General features: G+C 32.7%; 1 protein-coding gene across 1 annotated transcript in view; it reads left to right on the plus strand.

Annotated features, from left to right (window-relative positions):
- The window catches only part of LOC130443929 (neuropeptide CCHamide-1 receptor), a 123,724-nt gene that overhangs the window by 104,848 nt on the left and 2,858 nt on the right, over positions 1 to 16,018 (plus strand). Inside the window, exons 2-4 of the mRNA XM_056778829.1 lie at positions 9,863 to 10,159; positions 10,973 to 11,199; positions 14,813 to 15,129. Coding sequence (XP_056634807.1) covers positions 9,945 to 10,159; positions 10,973 to 11,199; positions 14,813 to 15,129 — 759 coding nt within the window. The 5' untranslated portion in view covers positions 9,863 to 9,944. The remainder of the gene's footprint in view (positions 1 to 9,862; positions 10,160 to 10,972; positions 11,200 to 14,812; positions 15,130 to 16,018) is intronic.

The following is a 16,018-nucleotide window of genomic DNA, read 5'->3' on the forward strand; positions in this document are numbered from 1 at the left end:
TATCTATATTGTCTGAGATTTGATTTTGATTTGATTTTGTAAAATAACACTTGATGCATGTTTCACGATTGGCACTTAAGTCAGCATCACAAACATGCAGAAATTTATATTATTTACGGCGACTAATTCATGCCTTGTTGGTTGGTATGAACGTTTCCGTTTGAACAATCAACATTTTCAAATCATTTGGAAAAGACAGAATATTCAAGAAGAAGTTTGGGTGCCGCCTGAGTTGACTGCCCAAAATTTGATCAAGTGAATCGAAATATGCGATACTTTGAGCCATTGAGCAATTATGCTAGTAATGAAAAATGTTGAACAGAAGTGACTCAAAGGATTGTAAAACCCAAACCGACCTCCATAAAGTAATACGTTTATGGTTAGGTGGAACTAGAGTGTAATTATATACTGTGAAATTATAAAACCTGGGCAAACGGTCGATTCAGTACTATATATTTGACAATAAACCAGATTACATCAAGAATAATCGAAAGAGGTTACCGGAATTGTTCAATAGAACGATCTTAACAACGCCAGACCAAACAAATGCTTGATGATTAGTTAGATTAGTTAAATTAGGTTGGAAATTTTAATGCGCTCAAAGTACATACTCGTACAATATCTTTAATTTAACTTATTGATGAAACAAAATTGAAGATTATAAAAAACGTCGAAAAATGAGGAATAATAATATATATAATAAATAATAATCAATAAACTGCAATTTTGTACTAATCACTTCATTATGTACCAACAAGATAGTTGAAAGACGTCAGATAAAAAACAGACAGTGGTGTGGTAAGCCGCGACTATTTGTCTAGAATTCGAGATTCTGTTTTCAAACGTATTCCCAGATCAACCCTCTCCTTTAAATTTTCTCATATAATCTTTAATTGTTTTACTTCGGATCAACTTGAAGTTTAAAAATAAGCGAAGAAATTTTATCTATTCATTATGCCTGTATAACCGTAACGAATAGCGTTCGTGAAATCGAAAATAATCGATTATTACATTCCACTCCTAAAAAAACAACTCAAGCTCTTGTGATATTATAACTGAATATAAATTTCGCAAGGTTGTGATAATTAAACTTTCTTGATAAAATATTAACTTGCTTCTTATTATATACCCAGTAAATAGATTATGTTGAAGGCTATTGAATTTAGTGATGTTATGTTAATCTACCGAATTTTGATATATACATTTCAATAGTAATACATTTGAATTTGAATAGAGCTGGAGTCTTTTTGTGTGCTAGATACCAACCCCATATTTAGTAAAACGAGAAGCCAGTGCTCATGCTCCAGGTGGCCAATTTAAATCGCGACAAATTCCTCCGTTGATATCCACAACCGCGTTTTCTTTCAAATATCTAATTCACCTACCATCATTCGAATCGATAAATCAACGGTTATCAATTATAAAACAAGATTAATGGACACGAGGTAACTTAAATGCTCAAGAAGTTGAGTGGAAAACTTTGATACAACTTATGGAATGTTGGCAGGGTATTAGTCAAGTATGTGAGTGATTCAGACAGGGAAGATAAAGTCGGATTCTGGGCTTTTATCAATAAACTTTCTGTTCGTGGTTTCAAAGAAACTTCTAGTTTCAAACTTAAACGGGATAAGAATAATATATTTAAGACAATACTTGATGAAATTATTAACAAAATGCAAAATATTTTAAATGGCAACCAAATAAGTCAAATACCATCAGATAATATTCGACTTGTCTCTAGATACAAAAGAGAACAAGTGATGTTAATAATATAAAATTAAGTTTCATTAAAACACCGCTTGAAGAGACCCAATCTTAAAATTATTAATCCAAAATGACTGGCTCCTATAAATGCCCCGCGATCTTAGCTCCCCATGTCTTGAATTTCGATTGACCAATTATACCATCTAGTATATAATTAATTTAATTTTAGACGCTATCTTGAGAGTCCACTTATATACGAGGTGTGGCAATTTATCTATAAAAAGAGTTTATCCATAAAAAACAAAGATTCACACAAACTTTTATCATCGGCATCCACATTATCTTCCATACAACTTTACATAACATTTTTACAAATCAAAGCATCTCAAGTTAATTCGTTTAGAACCACGGTTATACCTCTTTGGATTCCTTATAATGGCTTCCTTCAAGATGTAATTGATCATATTGAGAAATGCATGGAATACCATGAGGATTACAACGTGAATTAGGAATGCCCAAAACCACCGATAACGGTTTCGTGGATCTGGTTGATTTCGACTCGCACGCGGAACAGAACTGTCCAGTCACATATTCAAAATAAATATGAGAAAACGATGAATATTTATAACCTTGAATAGATTTGTTTAACGGATCTAAGAATCATACCCAAATATCGAGTTCTAATAAATCATGATTACCTCGCTGATCTAGGTTGTGCTGTAATTCTGAATGCAGCGAAAGAATCTTCCCGTTCACAGGTACTTATACTACTTATAGTTAGAATTCTCGTCTATCTTATTGCGGACTGTATCGACATTACTGCAGGTACGAAAATAACTGGAGCTCCTTGTGGTAAATCGTCTTTTACTGTTTCTCGCTGCTCTTTAAATCGCGTTTCACATTTAAACACATATGTTGCTGACTTACCCTCATATACCAACTGCAGTATTTTCGAGGATTTTTCACAATATTTCATCAAAAATAGTCACGACACTTTGTAAAGTGACGTTTTATTAACTATCGGGTTTTAGGTAAAAGAGAGCCCTTTTGAGAGACATATGTGAATGAAAGGACACAGAATTGCTTGTTCCCAAATTATAACAAATTTACAATATTTTGTAAGAAGATAGTCTGTAATAACACATTTTATAACGGGAATAGTGGCAATCTAAGATCTAGAAAGATCATTATTAGTTTTCAAATTTATAGCCGATATAAAAACTAGAAGAATTGAAATTGCTTATATTGACCTTCAAATATATAATATAATATGAATTATATAGACCCTTGGTAGGTTTAGATCAATATAATATGTGCCACTTTGTTAGTGTGTTTTTGTGCAAGTAATGATTAATTATTATCAAAATATGATAATGAAATCTGAAATGAAGGTTGATGTTACGCCTACCGTTCCTCCTAGCCTAATCTTTTGTCGCTAATTATCAATCCATTATCTCTAAAATCATCCACTATTCATAATTTCTCAGGGCTTAAAAACGACTCCCACACAAAATTTCGATTAATGTAATATTAATAAAATGGAGTAAAGAAAATGATATATACTCACATCAATTAATTATCATTTGCTGGAAGGTAAAGGTTTCCATTGTTTAAAAATGGCCCTCTAAATATGTCGTCTGTAGTATAAAAAATCTTTGTAATGACTTGGAATTTATAATTTACACCCACAAAATTGAAAGTTTTTGTAATGTAACATCTTGAACTTATGAAGGCATAATAGAAGAAGAATTTTCGCTAAACTTTTGTACATTGTCGGATAAACTGGCCAAGATATACTTTTACTTTTCGATGAAAAGTTACTTTGCTCTGGAAAAGAAAAGAAAAACCTAACTTGGTCCATTGAGCTTCCAATTATTTCAAACCTAGTTTCAAAAGTAATTCTGCAAAATACGCGTTTGTGGCTTTACGTCAACGCATTTTTTGAGCAATTTATGAAATTAATATGGCAGATGAAGCAATAAATGAAATGTAGTAAATTTTTCCACAGAATCACCTCAATGTATTGATGGAACAAATTCTTTTCTTCACCATATACGGTCATTATCGACACCCTATCGTGTCAGAAGGTCAGTATTACATATTTTTTAAGTAAGTACCGTTTTGCAATTCCACTGTCGCAACCACAAGGTCGGCGTTCCGCGCATGCACGCTGCTTACCTACATACCTTGTCTACGCACTGACACCATTATATTCTGATTCTTCATTGTGTACGTTCTTTACTGAGTGTTTAAGATGCCTCCGACAATCGTGAGTCCTGCCGATTGTGAAGTACGGGCTGTTATACGATTTCTTAGTACTAAAGGCGTAAAACCGATCGATATTCATCGTGAGATCTGTGAGGAAGAAGAAACAACAATCCATGTAATGGCAACATTCATCATCACCCAAAAAGGTGAAGTTTAAGCAAACAATTTCTGCCCGGAAAATCATGTGCACAGTTTTTTGAGACAGAAAAGGAGTATTGCTATAGTTTCGGCCTCGTAAAGAGACAATCATGCAGCGTCTTATTGTGAGACATTGAACAATCTGCGTCGTGCAATCCAAAACAAAAGACATGGCAAGTTGAGTAAGGGTACCGTTTTGCTGCATGACAATGCCCGTTCACATGTGGCTAATCGGACCAAAGATCTCATCAAATCTTTTCAATGGGAAACTCTAGATCATCCTCTCTACAGCCCTGATCTGGCGCCCAGCGACTACCATTTGTTCCTGCACTTGAAGAAACACCTGGACGGTCAGCGTCTTCAAGACGATAACGAAGTCAAAACAGTTGTGATACAGTGCTTAACAAGTCAGGCGGCAGAATTTTATTAGGACGGTATTCAAAAACTGGTGCCACGTTATGACAAGTGCCTCAATATTCACGGAAATTATGTAGAAATTATGTAGTAAAGTAGATTAAGGTACAGGCTTTCACGTAAAAATGAAATTATTGCGATATCTTTGCACTTCTTTTCTTAATTCCAAAGCGGTACTTACTTAGAAAATATGCCTGATATATTAATAAGTTATGATTGTCTCATAACACTGCGGCCGTGACTTTGTTAATCATGAAAAAGTTCTTACTTTCCCAGAAGCACGTTCATAGAATGCAGTCAATTGTTTTGATCATATTTTTGTTTTTGGAGTAGCATAGTATTTCCTAGCTTCGTCTACTGTAACATATCAATAAAAATATATAACATACCTATCCGTTTGATGAGTATGCAAAGAATTTTATCAAAAATTTCATGAGTCGGAACAGTTTTACGATACAATGTAACGTTTCCTCTGTTTCTCCGATTGTTCTGTCAAGTAAGCATAATGTGAAATAAACACTCGAAAGTCTTGATGTTTTTATGGAAAAACCAACAGATTTTCAGGTCTATTAACTGATGCCAAAAACTTTGTCTATAAAACAAACGTTTTTAGATAATCGTACCAAACATGCAATGAAAGAATTTTCTATCAATTAAACTCCTTCAGAACGAAGATCACGAAATAATGTCAGAAATGTTAACGTATATACGCTAGAGATACCATTTGAAAGACGTTGTCTCTGGTGAACGTGAAACATAAATAATATTCCAATTGTTTCATAAGTTATTGATGATCATTTTGTTTCTCACTGCATGTGTTTTTGCCTTATTATATATGGAGTGATAAATAATATGGAATGCTCCACTTCAATACATCAACAAGGGAAAGTCTAGGATATTATATTATTGAAAAGAAAAATCATCCTTATAAGTAATAATAATCAGTGCCAGTACCATAACATTAACAATACTGAGAATGACGACTTTTCAGAGTATGCAAAGTGAACGACATACGACAAGGACTGACAGGTTAATTTAAATCATTTTAGTAATATATTACATGAATCACTAATAATAATTTTAATTTCCACAAAATTTATATGAATATTATAAGTGTGGATATTAAATTAGAAGAAGTTATAAAATATTTTAATTTGAAATCATTAGTACTTATTATCTATCATCTTCAATATATACCCCGACTCGATCCTTACAACTTTCCAAGCGAAAAATTTTGTCTTCCGGTGGAGTGCGAGGTTCGTACGTGCATCTAGCGCACACTACCTATGTCGCATCCGAAAGATCGTTCGACGAGCACATAAGAAAATTTGATCTGCCGAAGTCCTACAAATGGGAAAACATACAAATTTGATGATATGACAACTTGTTGTCCTCCCGGCGTACACAACTCCCAATGATAGATAAAAGAGGAGGGTGGTTTAGTGAGGTGAGAGTCCCACACAAACTCACAGCATTGCACAAGGCCCGCTGTGAGGAAGGCATTAGCTTCCACCCCACCTCAGGGCAAAAAAAGGTTGGGTTAGGTAACTATGATGGCATTGATGAGAAAGTATTAACTCTTTATAACACTGTTATTAGCTCTTTTATAATTTTTCTTCTTTTATTTAAGGTAATAAAAATTCCAAGCTAAATACAGGGATTGAAAATATTTGCGCTTGAGCCATCATGCGCTCGATGCACGCATTCTGTTTTTCATCACTGCAATAAACTCAAATCTTGTTTCTATTATCACAATCCATGACTCACATCCCTACCTATAAGTATGCGTTCTTTTCTATAGCATTTTAAATACTATTTAACATTAGGTTCTTGTCGAAAAATTTTAGGCATCTATTTGACAAACACTTTTCGTATGTTATCTTTGTCAACTGCTACAGTTTCCGATTTTTGCAATATCGTCATGATTGAGGCGAGGCTTAAATGTTAAAACTGATTAAAAACCATGTACGTGATATACACTCATTGTCATACACTTCTTTAGGTATATTCTTTAACGTACAGATTCACGTGGTATTTCCTAAAAATGGGACGTTTCATTATTATATATTCTCCGGCAAAACAAGAAACAAATCTCATGCGAATGAAGATTTCGGTTAGATTGTTTTGCTCACAATAGGAATAGAGACTGTATTCGTAAGGTTTCACAATAAAAGTAATCTTTTGTTGGTTTTTGGCGCATGGGCAATACTTCTGTAGTATGTCTGTCTCTTTATTTCAAAATTACGTCCAACATAAAGAGTGAAACTATGCGAGAGGGATTAAAACAATGCGGTGGCCAATAACTCGCGAATCAAAAGCTACTTGTGCCATTGTGAAACAGAGAGTATTTTCGAGTTTTTCGCACATTATTCTGCATACGATCCATTACCTTCCTATTTATGAACTCAATCTAATTGTGTCCTCACAATCGAAAAAAAATGACCAATAATAATTTTAGTATTAAGAACTAGACTCTTTTTTATTACACTTTGGTATAAATCCAAATACACTGTTTTGTATAGTGTAGAAATATTGAGTACAAAAGACATAAGATACTATACTTTTTATATTTTTAGTTCACTATAATTTAGTTTTATATCTAAAAACATTTAGTAAACTCATTGTGAACCTTGTAAAAGAATTTATTTTACAATTTTCTTCAAGTAAAGATTAAGCTACAAAGTTACAAGTCATAAAAACAGGTATAATTTTAAAGATTACAGTTGAATCTCTCTAATCCGTTACCTTCGGGACTAGGATTGTGGTCGGAAAGAGAAAAAGGGGGGATTATCAAAATATACAGAACATTTTTATTTACATATCACATACTTAGATTATATTAGGAATATATTCCTAATATTCCTGTAAAATATATTTTACATTGCTTAGAAAAAATGTCAGTTATAGATGTTGTTTAACAAATGACATTCTAAATTTCATTCCTTGATTCACAAAATGTCCATAGGTTCTGAGGTTTATTTTGCTCAATGTACTGAATGAGCAATATCAAACGAGCTCTTGGCATTCGTGTTTGAAATCTGGGTAGTGGGTTCGTTCAAAAACAGTAATAATCTAGTTCTTATTCATATCGATAATACTATGATCGGATTAACCGAGGGCGGACGAGAGGGATTCTACTGTAGACCATACCGACCCAAAATAATCAGTTAACTAACAACTGCAATAAAATTATTGTAAGTTGTTAGTTCTCTCCGATCCTTAACATTGTAAAGACATACTCCCGATACTTCGAATTATTAACGTTTTTAATTATTTTCATAATTACATCTATACCTAATCCATAATCGCAACATATAGTATTTCATTTTTAATGGATATATTTTTTATAATATGCTATGAATGATTATTTTCTACTCTGCTCTAGCTTACTATAATGAATTTTTGAGAAATTGAGGTACACATTTACTAATTTTCCTTCTACACAGGATTTTTGTGAAAACCATTTCATTTTTTTATCATACTTAGCCCATTTAGCAAGCGAAAAAATTACCTGACTAAAAGGAATAACATTTAGGACCCAAATGGTAACTCTTTCTCAAATAAATGGATACCCACATATACCGGCTTATATAATGGTCATTTAACTTGACCAACTGGTATCTTTATGAATTTATGGATGATGAAATTTTGGAATCTATCAGGGATAGTTACGGTTTTATGAAGGTTGACATTATTTTCATTGCCTCCACTCGGATAAAATTGCTGAGCATGCCAAGAAATAAAAACATTGCGTTTTATTCCTATCGAGTTAGGTCATATATATTTCATATTATTCTATTATCTATTATCTCCCTTTTATTTTACTTGAATATATATTTTATATATCTAGTTAAGAAGTTATCTTAATATTATCCTCAACGTGCTCCGGCTCATAGGGTGATTGTATGGGGTTCTCTGCTTTGGGCCCACAACACAGATGGTGCTGAACGTCCTCATTCACTGTAGCTACACTAGAAATGATCAACAAAACCGTTGCCTACTTAGAAATTATCATACAAAAGTATGTGAAATGAAAAATGATAATAAATATTTCAACCCAACGGGTATGTAATGTTTTGCATAGAAAGCTAGCTATGAAAAAGCTATCTGCAAGTTGGTACAGTAATTGCTTGATGTTGATCCAAAGCTTGATTCGCATTATGTTTAGATATCTCTAATACTTCATACAAGCGAATTTTTTCATCGATATATCTCAGTAGATGAAAGTTCAAGACCCTTTACATCCCAGAAATCAAAACACAGTTGAAACAATCAATTTCAAATGGACAAAAATTATTTCTTTGGCCAATAAGATCTTGATCTTGCTTTGGGATTTCAAATGTGTAATCCTTGTTAATTTTATTGAAAAAAGGATAACAATAATAGACCAATGTAAATGCTAGTTTTCTGAACTTAAAAAAAGACAATTAATTACTTTCTTCTATTGGAATTACATCTTCAGTGTCCCAAAATATGGTCAGCACCATTTTCATTGCTGAAGGTAGTATTTTGTATTTTTCCAGCGGTGGTAAACCTTCTGCTAATTTTGTATTTTGGGTGTCTACGAGTACATCATAGTGTAGTGATGGATCCATGACTTATCCATTGTTATTATTCTTGTATCCTTTGTCTTATCTGTACTGTATCGAAAAACAACTAAAAACGGTTATAGAAGTTGGCTTCTGTTAAAATTGGTGGTAACCATTTTGTAAATAATTTTCTCATATTCATTTTGGCAGTGAGTAAAGAAGTTAGTGAATTTCTACAAGAAACTGGTTTAGAGGAATAAATCACAATATCAAGGAGAGCAAACGTGAGGACAGGAAATATAGAATGTTTTCAAACGTTTGATAAATAAGAAATCCAATTAATATTTCAATTAGAATTATTTTGAAAATTTTAACGAGATCAGTACTAAATATGATTGGTGTGTAACTATTTCAAATTCTTCATTTGTATAAGGAAGAAAAATCACAGCGTTTTTTAATTAACATTTTCACTTCATTCTAAAAAAAAATTATATTTATAAAATAACCCTACATAAACACTTTGAAATTAGCATTTATGATTCTACCAATCAAAAAATTGTGTTTTACAGAATTTATTACTGTTGTCAGTTATTTATCGCTCGTAGGAGAAAAAAAATTTGATAGGGAGTTGAAGGAGGTAAACATATTTTGCCATTTTTTTGTCCTTCTTCACTGGAAGTTCTATTAAAATCTGCTGCAATAAGTTTAGAAATAATATATATTTTCTTTCTACTAGTACGTATTTATATTTCCCTATCAACATTAAATTATTCTTGATGGCATGTTTACGTATTATGTCTTTGTTCCAGAAAGCAGATCAGAAAATGTGAAGGTACTTAAAGAAATCGAAAAAGTCGATGCAACATCGAATTAAATTATAAAAACAACGACATGAACTTGACGATATACAAGATCTCGTTATACAACGAATCGAACAGAGAGATTAATTTGAACGAAACAGATGAAATTATACCATACAAAGAAAGACCAGAGACCTATTTCGTTCCAATTTTGTTTTTCATTATTTTTGTAGTAGGAGTAGTAGGAAATGGGACTCTCGTAGCCATATTCATACGACATAAGAATATGAGAAATGTACCAAACATGTGAGTATAATTTACGTTTTTTCAAGATGAGCGCCGTATCACCTTAAAACTCAACGATACGATATCTAACCTCATTTTATAAAACTTACATTATGTAAGTATTTTTCACGTTGTCTTGCATCTAAATTTCATTTTTCGTATTGGGTATTATCGACGTTTTGGAACCATTATCACATTCATACTTCCATACTTTTGTCAAACTACATTACGCTTAACAAAATTAGGCGAATAAGCAAACAATTATGACTTGAACTTTTTGTTTAGATGTACTCCTTTTCTAATTGATTAAAATTTATTATATTTTTTTCCTTTCTATTTATCAATTGAGGAAAATACGAAATAGTTGATATGATTTCTTTCACCAATAAAAAGTTATGTTAAACCTTCGATAAGTTGAAGTTATAAATTGACGTAATAATAACAAACAAATATCATAAAAATTTAAATTGTACGAGTGTTGTGCTGTAAAATGTACATTATTATACATAGAAGTTTCAAATGGTTCCATACATAAGACTATAGGGCTTTCCGGAAACTTTGATTGCTTTAAGTTACAACTTTATAGTTTTTCATTCTTGATAGACATTAATTCAGTTCTCTGATGAATTTTAGGTGTTTTAATATTGATAAAAAATTGCTTTGTACGGAGGATTGATTTCTTTCGTTCAGAAGAACGAAAACAAACGAAACAACTGCTAATCGCATTTACCGACGATATACTGAAGTGAAAAGTATCCTATAATAAAGCTATGATCTTATTACTTAATACAGTTTCCGAAAATCCCTAATGAATTGATTTTTTCTATTTTTTAGGTATATTTTATCGCTTGCTCTAGCAGATCTACTAGTGATCTTAACGAGTGTCCCGTTTACATCGATTGTGTATACCATGGAATCTTGGCCGTGGGGTGAACTTATATGCAAAATATCTGAATTTGCAAAAGACATATCAATAGGTGTATCTGTTTTTACACTAACCGCCCTTTCAGCTGACAGATTTTTTGCTATTGTTGATCCATTAAAAAAGTTCCATACAAGTAGTAAGTAACAAATTATAATCAATAATTTTGATAAAGAATAAGAGAATACGATTCAAAGAGCTCCTTTATGTTTAATGATACTGTTGTTAAAATATGACTCTTTCCCATTTTTAAATTATTGTAATTATGTAATATCATATTATTCATATAATTCAATAATAACCAAAATAAATAAACCTTAAATTTATGTCTTATTGTCATTTTTCTGGATCAGTCAAACAAAAAATTCCATTCAAAATTATTAAGTTTGAAAAACAAACCAAAAAATTTAGTACATATTATTTTTGGCAATAAAAGAATAGATTACCTCCTAATTATTCTAGATGACAAATATTTCTTCCAATACTAGAAAAGTGAAACTTCTGGAATCAAACATAAATGAAAGGAGCCTGCTACAAAAAAATTGATAGCTTTCCATTCGCAACAAATTATCAATATACAAATATTTTTGAACCACTGTCCTCTTATAGGAGGAAACGCAAATACAGATGTTTATTGCCGCTCCGAGTACCAAGAAACATTACGGCACCTCTTGGTATTGAATCTAAAATCAACACAGACAACTTCAAATTGATTTTATTCCAGATAGAACTGGAGAAGTCACCAGAAGGTATGATAGAGGCTGCAGCAGCAATAACTCTTCTTCATAACTAAACTGTTCGAATTCTGTCTTTTGTTGCGTAATCATAACATAAAAATACACAGAGTACGAAAAGGTTTTATGTCACGTGCCTTCCCATTGTCAATAAAATCTATCTTCGTAATGAAACAATATCATAGGAAATGTGAAATGTGGAAAGAACCTGATGTTTGATCTGTTCAGTAAGGTGGATATCAATAGACAGGCCAAACAACGCAAACCTCCAGATAGTTCACTTTACAAAATCTTTGCTACCAGACTGGTAACAGTCCAGGGATACAAAAGATCAATAGGTCAAAGATTACCTGTCTAGCTCGACTGAGCTACAATCTGAACAGTAGGCAGCAGGGATCAAAGCTCAAAAAATTGGAGAAAGAAGTATCTCCAATAAAGAAGAGTGAAAAATATTATGTAAATACCCATGAATCTTGTCCCACTCTTGGTTGAATCAGAGCATTCATCTACTTTCATAACAGTTCACTCTACTGATTTCTTGTATAACTTATCCCTCAATCAATAGAAAAGAACAATTTAAACAAAAATTTTTTCTTATCCCTGAAATATAGATATATTGTTATTGCCTTCTTTCAGGTGAACAAATATTTTCAATTAATAACATTAATCCATTAGGCTTACAGCCATCACTTTGTTTAACAATGCATCGTTCAACTGCATTCTGTTTAATTATATGTTCAGTATGGATTAGGAAACATCTGCATCGGAAATTTCATAGTGGTTTATCGAACAAAGCACTAATACTTTATTGCGTGTGCTTCCTACCAGTTCCATAAATTAATAATTGCATTTAGGGTGTTTGAAGTTTGAGAAATTACTGGAATCAAACAACCACAAACGAATTCCTTACCATTCTATATATTACAGGATTCAATTTATACATGATTAACAATTCGCCAAAGTTAATGTAACTTATAATCTTCTCACGAAGAAAATGAGTTAATTCTATAGAATTTATAATTATATCACGAAAAGTGTACTTTATACTGATACGATTATAGTTACTGCAACCTCACTTGATTAAATATTTAAAGTGTCGGTATAATAACGTTTGCTAAGAAAACGAGAACTTCAAATTATTAATTTAAATCAGCTCAACCCTCTATTTATTCCACAAGACTATCTAATTTTGTTAATATATAATTGAGGAGCTTATCTGAGTGGTATTTTTGCACAAACACCATTATCATAACTTGTAAAAAATGGGAACTATAACTATCAAAATCTATAGCTCAGTAGTGTGGTGGAAATCTTTTGAACAAAAAAAACAAAGAATCTTACGACAGTGCAGAGGATAGCAGTACTGGGAATCACTGGAGCCAAGATAAGTACTGCGCAAGCATCACTAGAAGTCATTTTAAACGTGCAGAATTGTTCATAAAAGCTATAGGCTTTGATTTAATAGAGAATAATTTTTGGCGGCAAAAAGCTTAGGAACATACAATTATTCTGCAGGAAATGGGTAAAATGAAAGGAAAAAGTATCTATTAGCTCATAACACTAACTATATGATTACAAAGACGAACTTCAAGAAAAAAATAAAATTAAACAAGAATGGTATAAGAAACACATCATAGAGGATAATGAAATGTCAATATCCACGCTAAAGAGTAAAATTTATGCAATATAGCGGGCTGTGGGACTGTTAAGGGAGAGTGGTTTATCAAACAGTAACACAACAATCTACACGGACAACCAGACAGCTTTGAAAATAATAGCATCAAAATCAATAGCGCTATGCCAAGGTACTCTCTTGGATTCGTGACATTGTAGTAAGCCTCTACTGGGTACCTGCCACTATGATGGAGAAGGGAACTCTAAGGCAGATAGGTTTGCTAATAGTGGAACTGGGGGAGAGAATACCACACAAAGAGTGTAATGGAGAAGAAGAGATGATTGAGCATCCGTGCTACTGATGCCCTGTCTTGACGGGGAAACGACGTGAAAGGTTGGGATACGACAAAATAGAAAGAATAATAAATTTTATTCCGGGGTGGAAATGCTTAAAAGTGAGCTGTAAAAAGAAAAGAGATAGGAGGACGGTTAGCTTCAAAACTAGATTTCCGAATTGTAGGAATTGAAGGGTAACATGGTGGGCCTCAGAACTTCGAGTGAATCACAATCAATCTAGATCGAGATTGCCCATTCTTGTACTAACTCAACCTAATCTATTTAACCTATGAAGATTTGTACAGAAAATTTTTCTACTCGGAATGTAATTTTTATAATTTGTATCCTGGTTTCTGGAGTGGCTGTATACGAATAGTGAGTTGAAATATTTGAATTTGAATATTCTATAAAATAAATTTGGGCTACAAGCTCACGTACCTCAAAGCAAGATCAATCTAATATTAATATCCAGCCACCTTCAGCAACATTTGAGATTCATTTTCCTGCAATGGAATCATTCAATTCAATCATAAATTATAATATGAATATAATAGATATTTATGATATCTATATGAAAAAAGAGAGTCGCATCATAGTTTTTTCTGTGTTGTTTTTTCTTGTTTCACCTGAAAAGGTATGTGGATAATGGTAGAGAAACGATTTGTGGATATATACTCGTAAAGGAATTCCACAATAAATATTTACTGTTAAATAGGGATCAACTGAGTTATAAAGGAACCAAACAATTTTAAAAATTTGAAATATAAGTAGAGTCCCTTAAAAATTTACCCTTCGATGGGAGAATTCACTTCTATAGTTCTGTTTGTAAAGACATCTGCATGTAAGCAAAAACAGTAGATGTAGTAACTATTCAGTTAGCAATGCCGACCTATACAAGAAGCACTTGATTTATTATATCAAATAATGATGATTATTGAAAGTTATAAAATTACTCTCGTTGGAATTTATTTCAATAATTATAATGAAAAATTGAAACCATAGAGATTTTTCTTGAGGTATTCTACAAAAATCATCATATTTATACACGATGCATTCTTCTTATTTCAGGTGGTGGTAGACGCGCAACTCGTATTACTGTCTGTATAGCCGTGTCAATTTGGATACTCGCCATTATATGCGCAATTCCAGCAGCATTAGCATCTCATATTAAGGGAATACCAGATAAAAGTCCAAAGTTTTTCGTTTGTTATCCATTTCCAGATTGGTTTAACAAAAGTTATCCACAGATGATGGTCGCCAGTAGATTCTTGATTCTTTACGTTATACCGCTCACCATAATTGGTATATTTTATTTAAGCATGGCAGTTTCCCTAATAACAAGTACACGTAATGTGCCCGGAGAAATGCAAGGAATGCATCGTCAGGTAAATACCATTGATCAGAGGTGTGAAACTAAGTTTTTTAGAGGGCGATATATTAAATTTTGAATTCGTAGGTGGGCCATTGATTGAAAATAAAAAAAGGAGCTGAATTATCATAGCATATTATTTCTTAAATTATATAAGGTTATTAAAAATCATATCAAAGGTATAAAAGATGGTAGGTAATTAAGTTGAGTTCGAGAATCCAGATACCTGACATTTTTTGGCAATTATGGAACTCGACAGAACAATTATGGATATCGCACGCGCACGATACAAACAATTGAACAATACCTTCACAATCAGTACTTCGCAGTACAATTAAAATCCTCCAGCCGTATCACTTCAATTACTTGACTCAACTGACTCAAGTCGCGCCAACTCACTCGCTTTTTATAGTTAAGGAAGGTTCTAGTCTGGATTAGAAGCTGGTGTAAGATTCTATCGTTCTCGACAAAAATAATAGTATATTTCCGCTTGGTGCTAAGAGATGGCGATTCTGTCTCTCTCTCGCTTGTCTAGGCACGCACTGCCCTTGAAATTACTTATAAACATCCGTAGACTTGAGAGTACGAGTATTTGAAACATACGTAGAGAAATCGAATGAGGTCTAAAAGCTCTAAAAAATATGATTCTTCTTTCCGTGACACATTGCGATCGCGGGCCTTATTGCTACGACTCAGGGGCCGGTAGAGACCCGCGTGCCGTATCTTTGACATAACTGCCATAGATTCAGTTGAATTCATAATGTATTAATTTATCCACAGAGGAACAGTGATTTGAAAAAAATGGTAAATATTTAGAAGTGGAGGTCCATCTCAAACTTACTCCAAGTTTTTCGCCCATATAGGGTTGTTTTTTAGTGCTCCGAAAGTACTTTAAAGGTGGGGGA

Source organism: Diorhabda sublineata, chromosome 5 (genome assembly GCF_026230105.1).
Source record: "Diorhabda sublineata isolate icDioSubl1.1 chromosome 5, icDioSubl1.1, whole genome shotgun sequence".
Lineage (NCBI taxonomy): Eukaryota > Metazoa > Arthropoda > Insecta > Coleoptera > Chrysomelidae > Diorhabda > Diorhabda sublineata.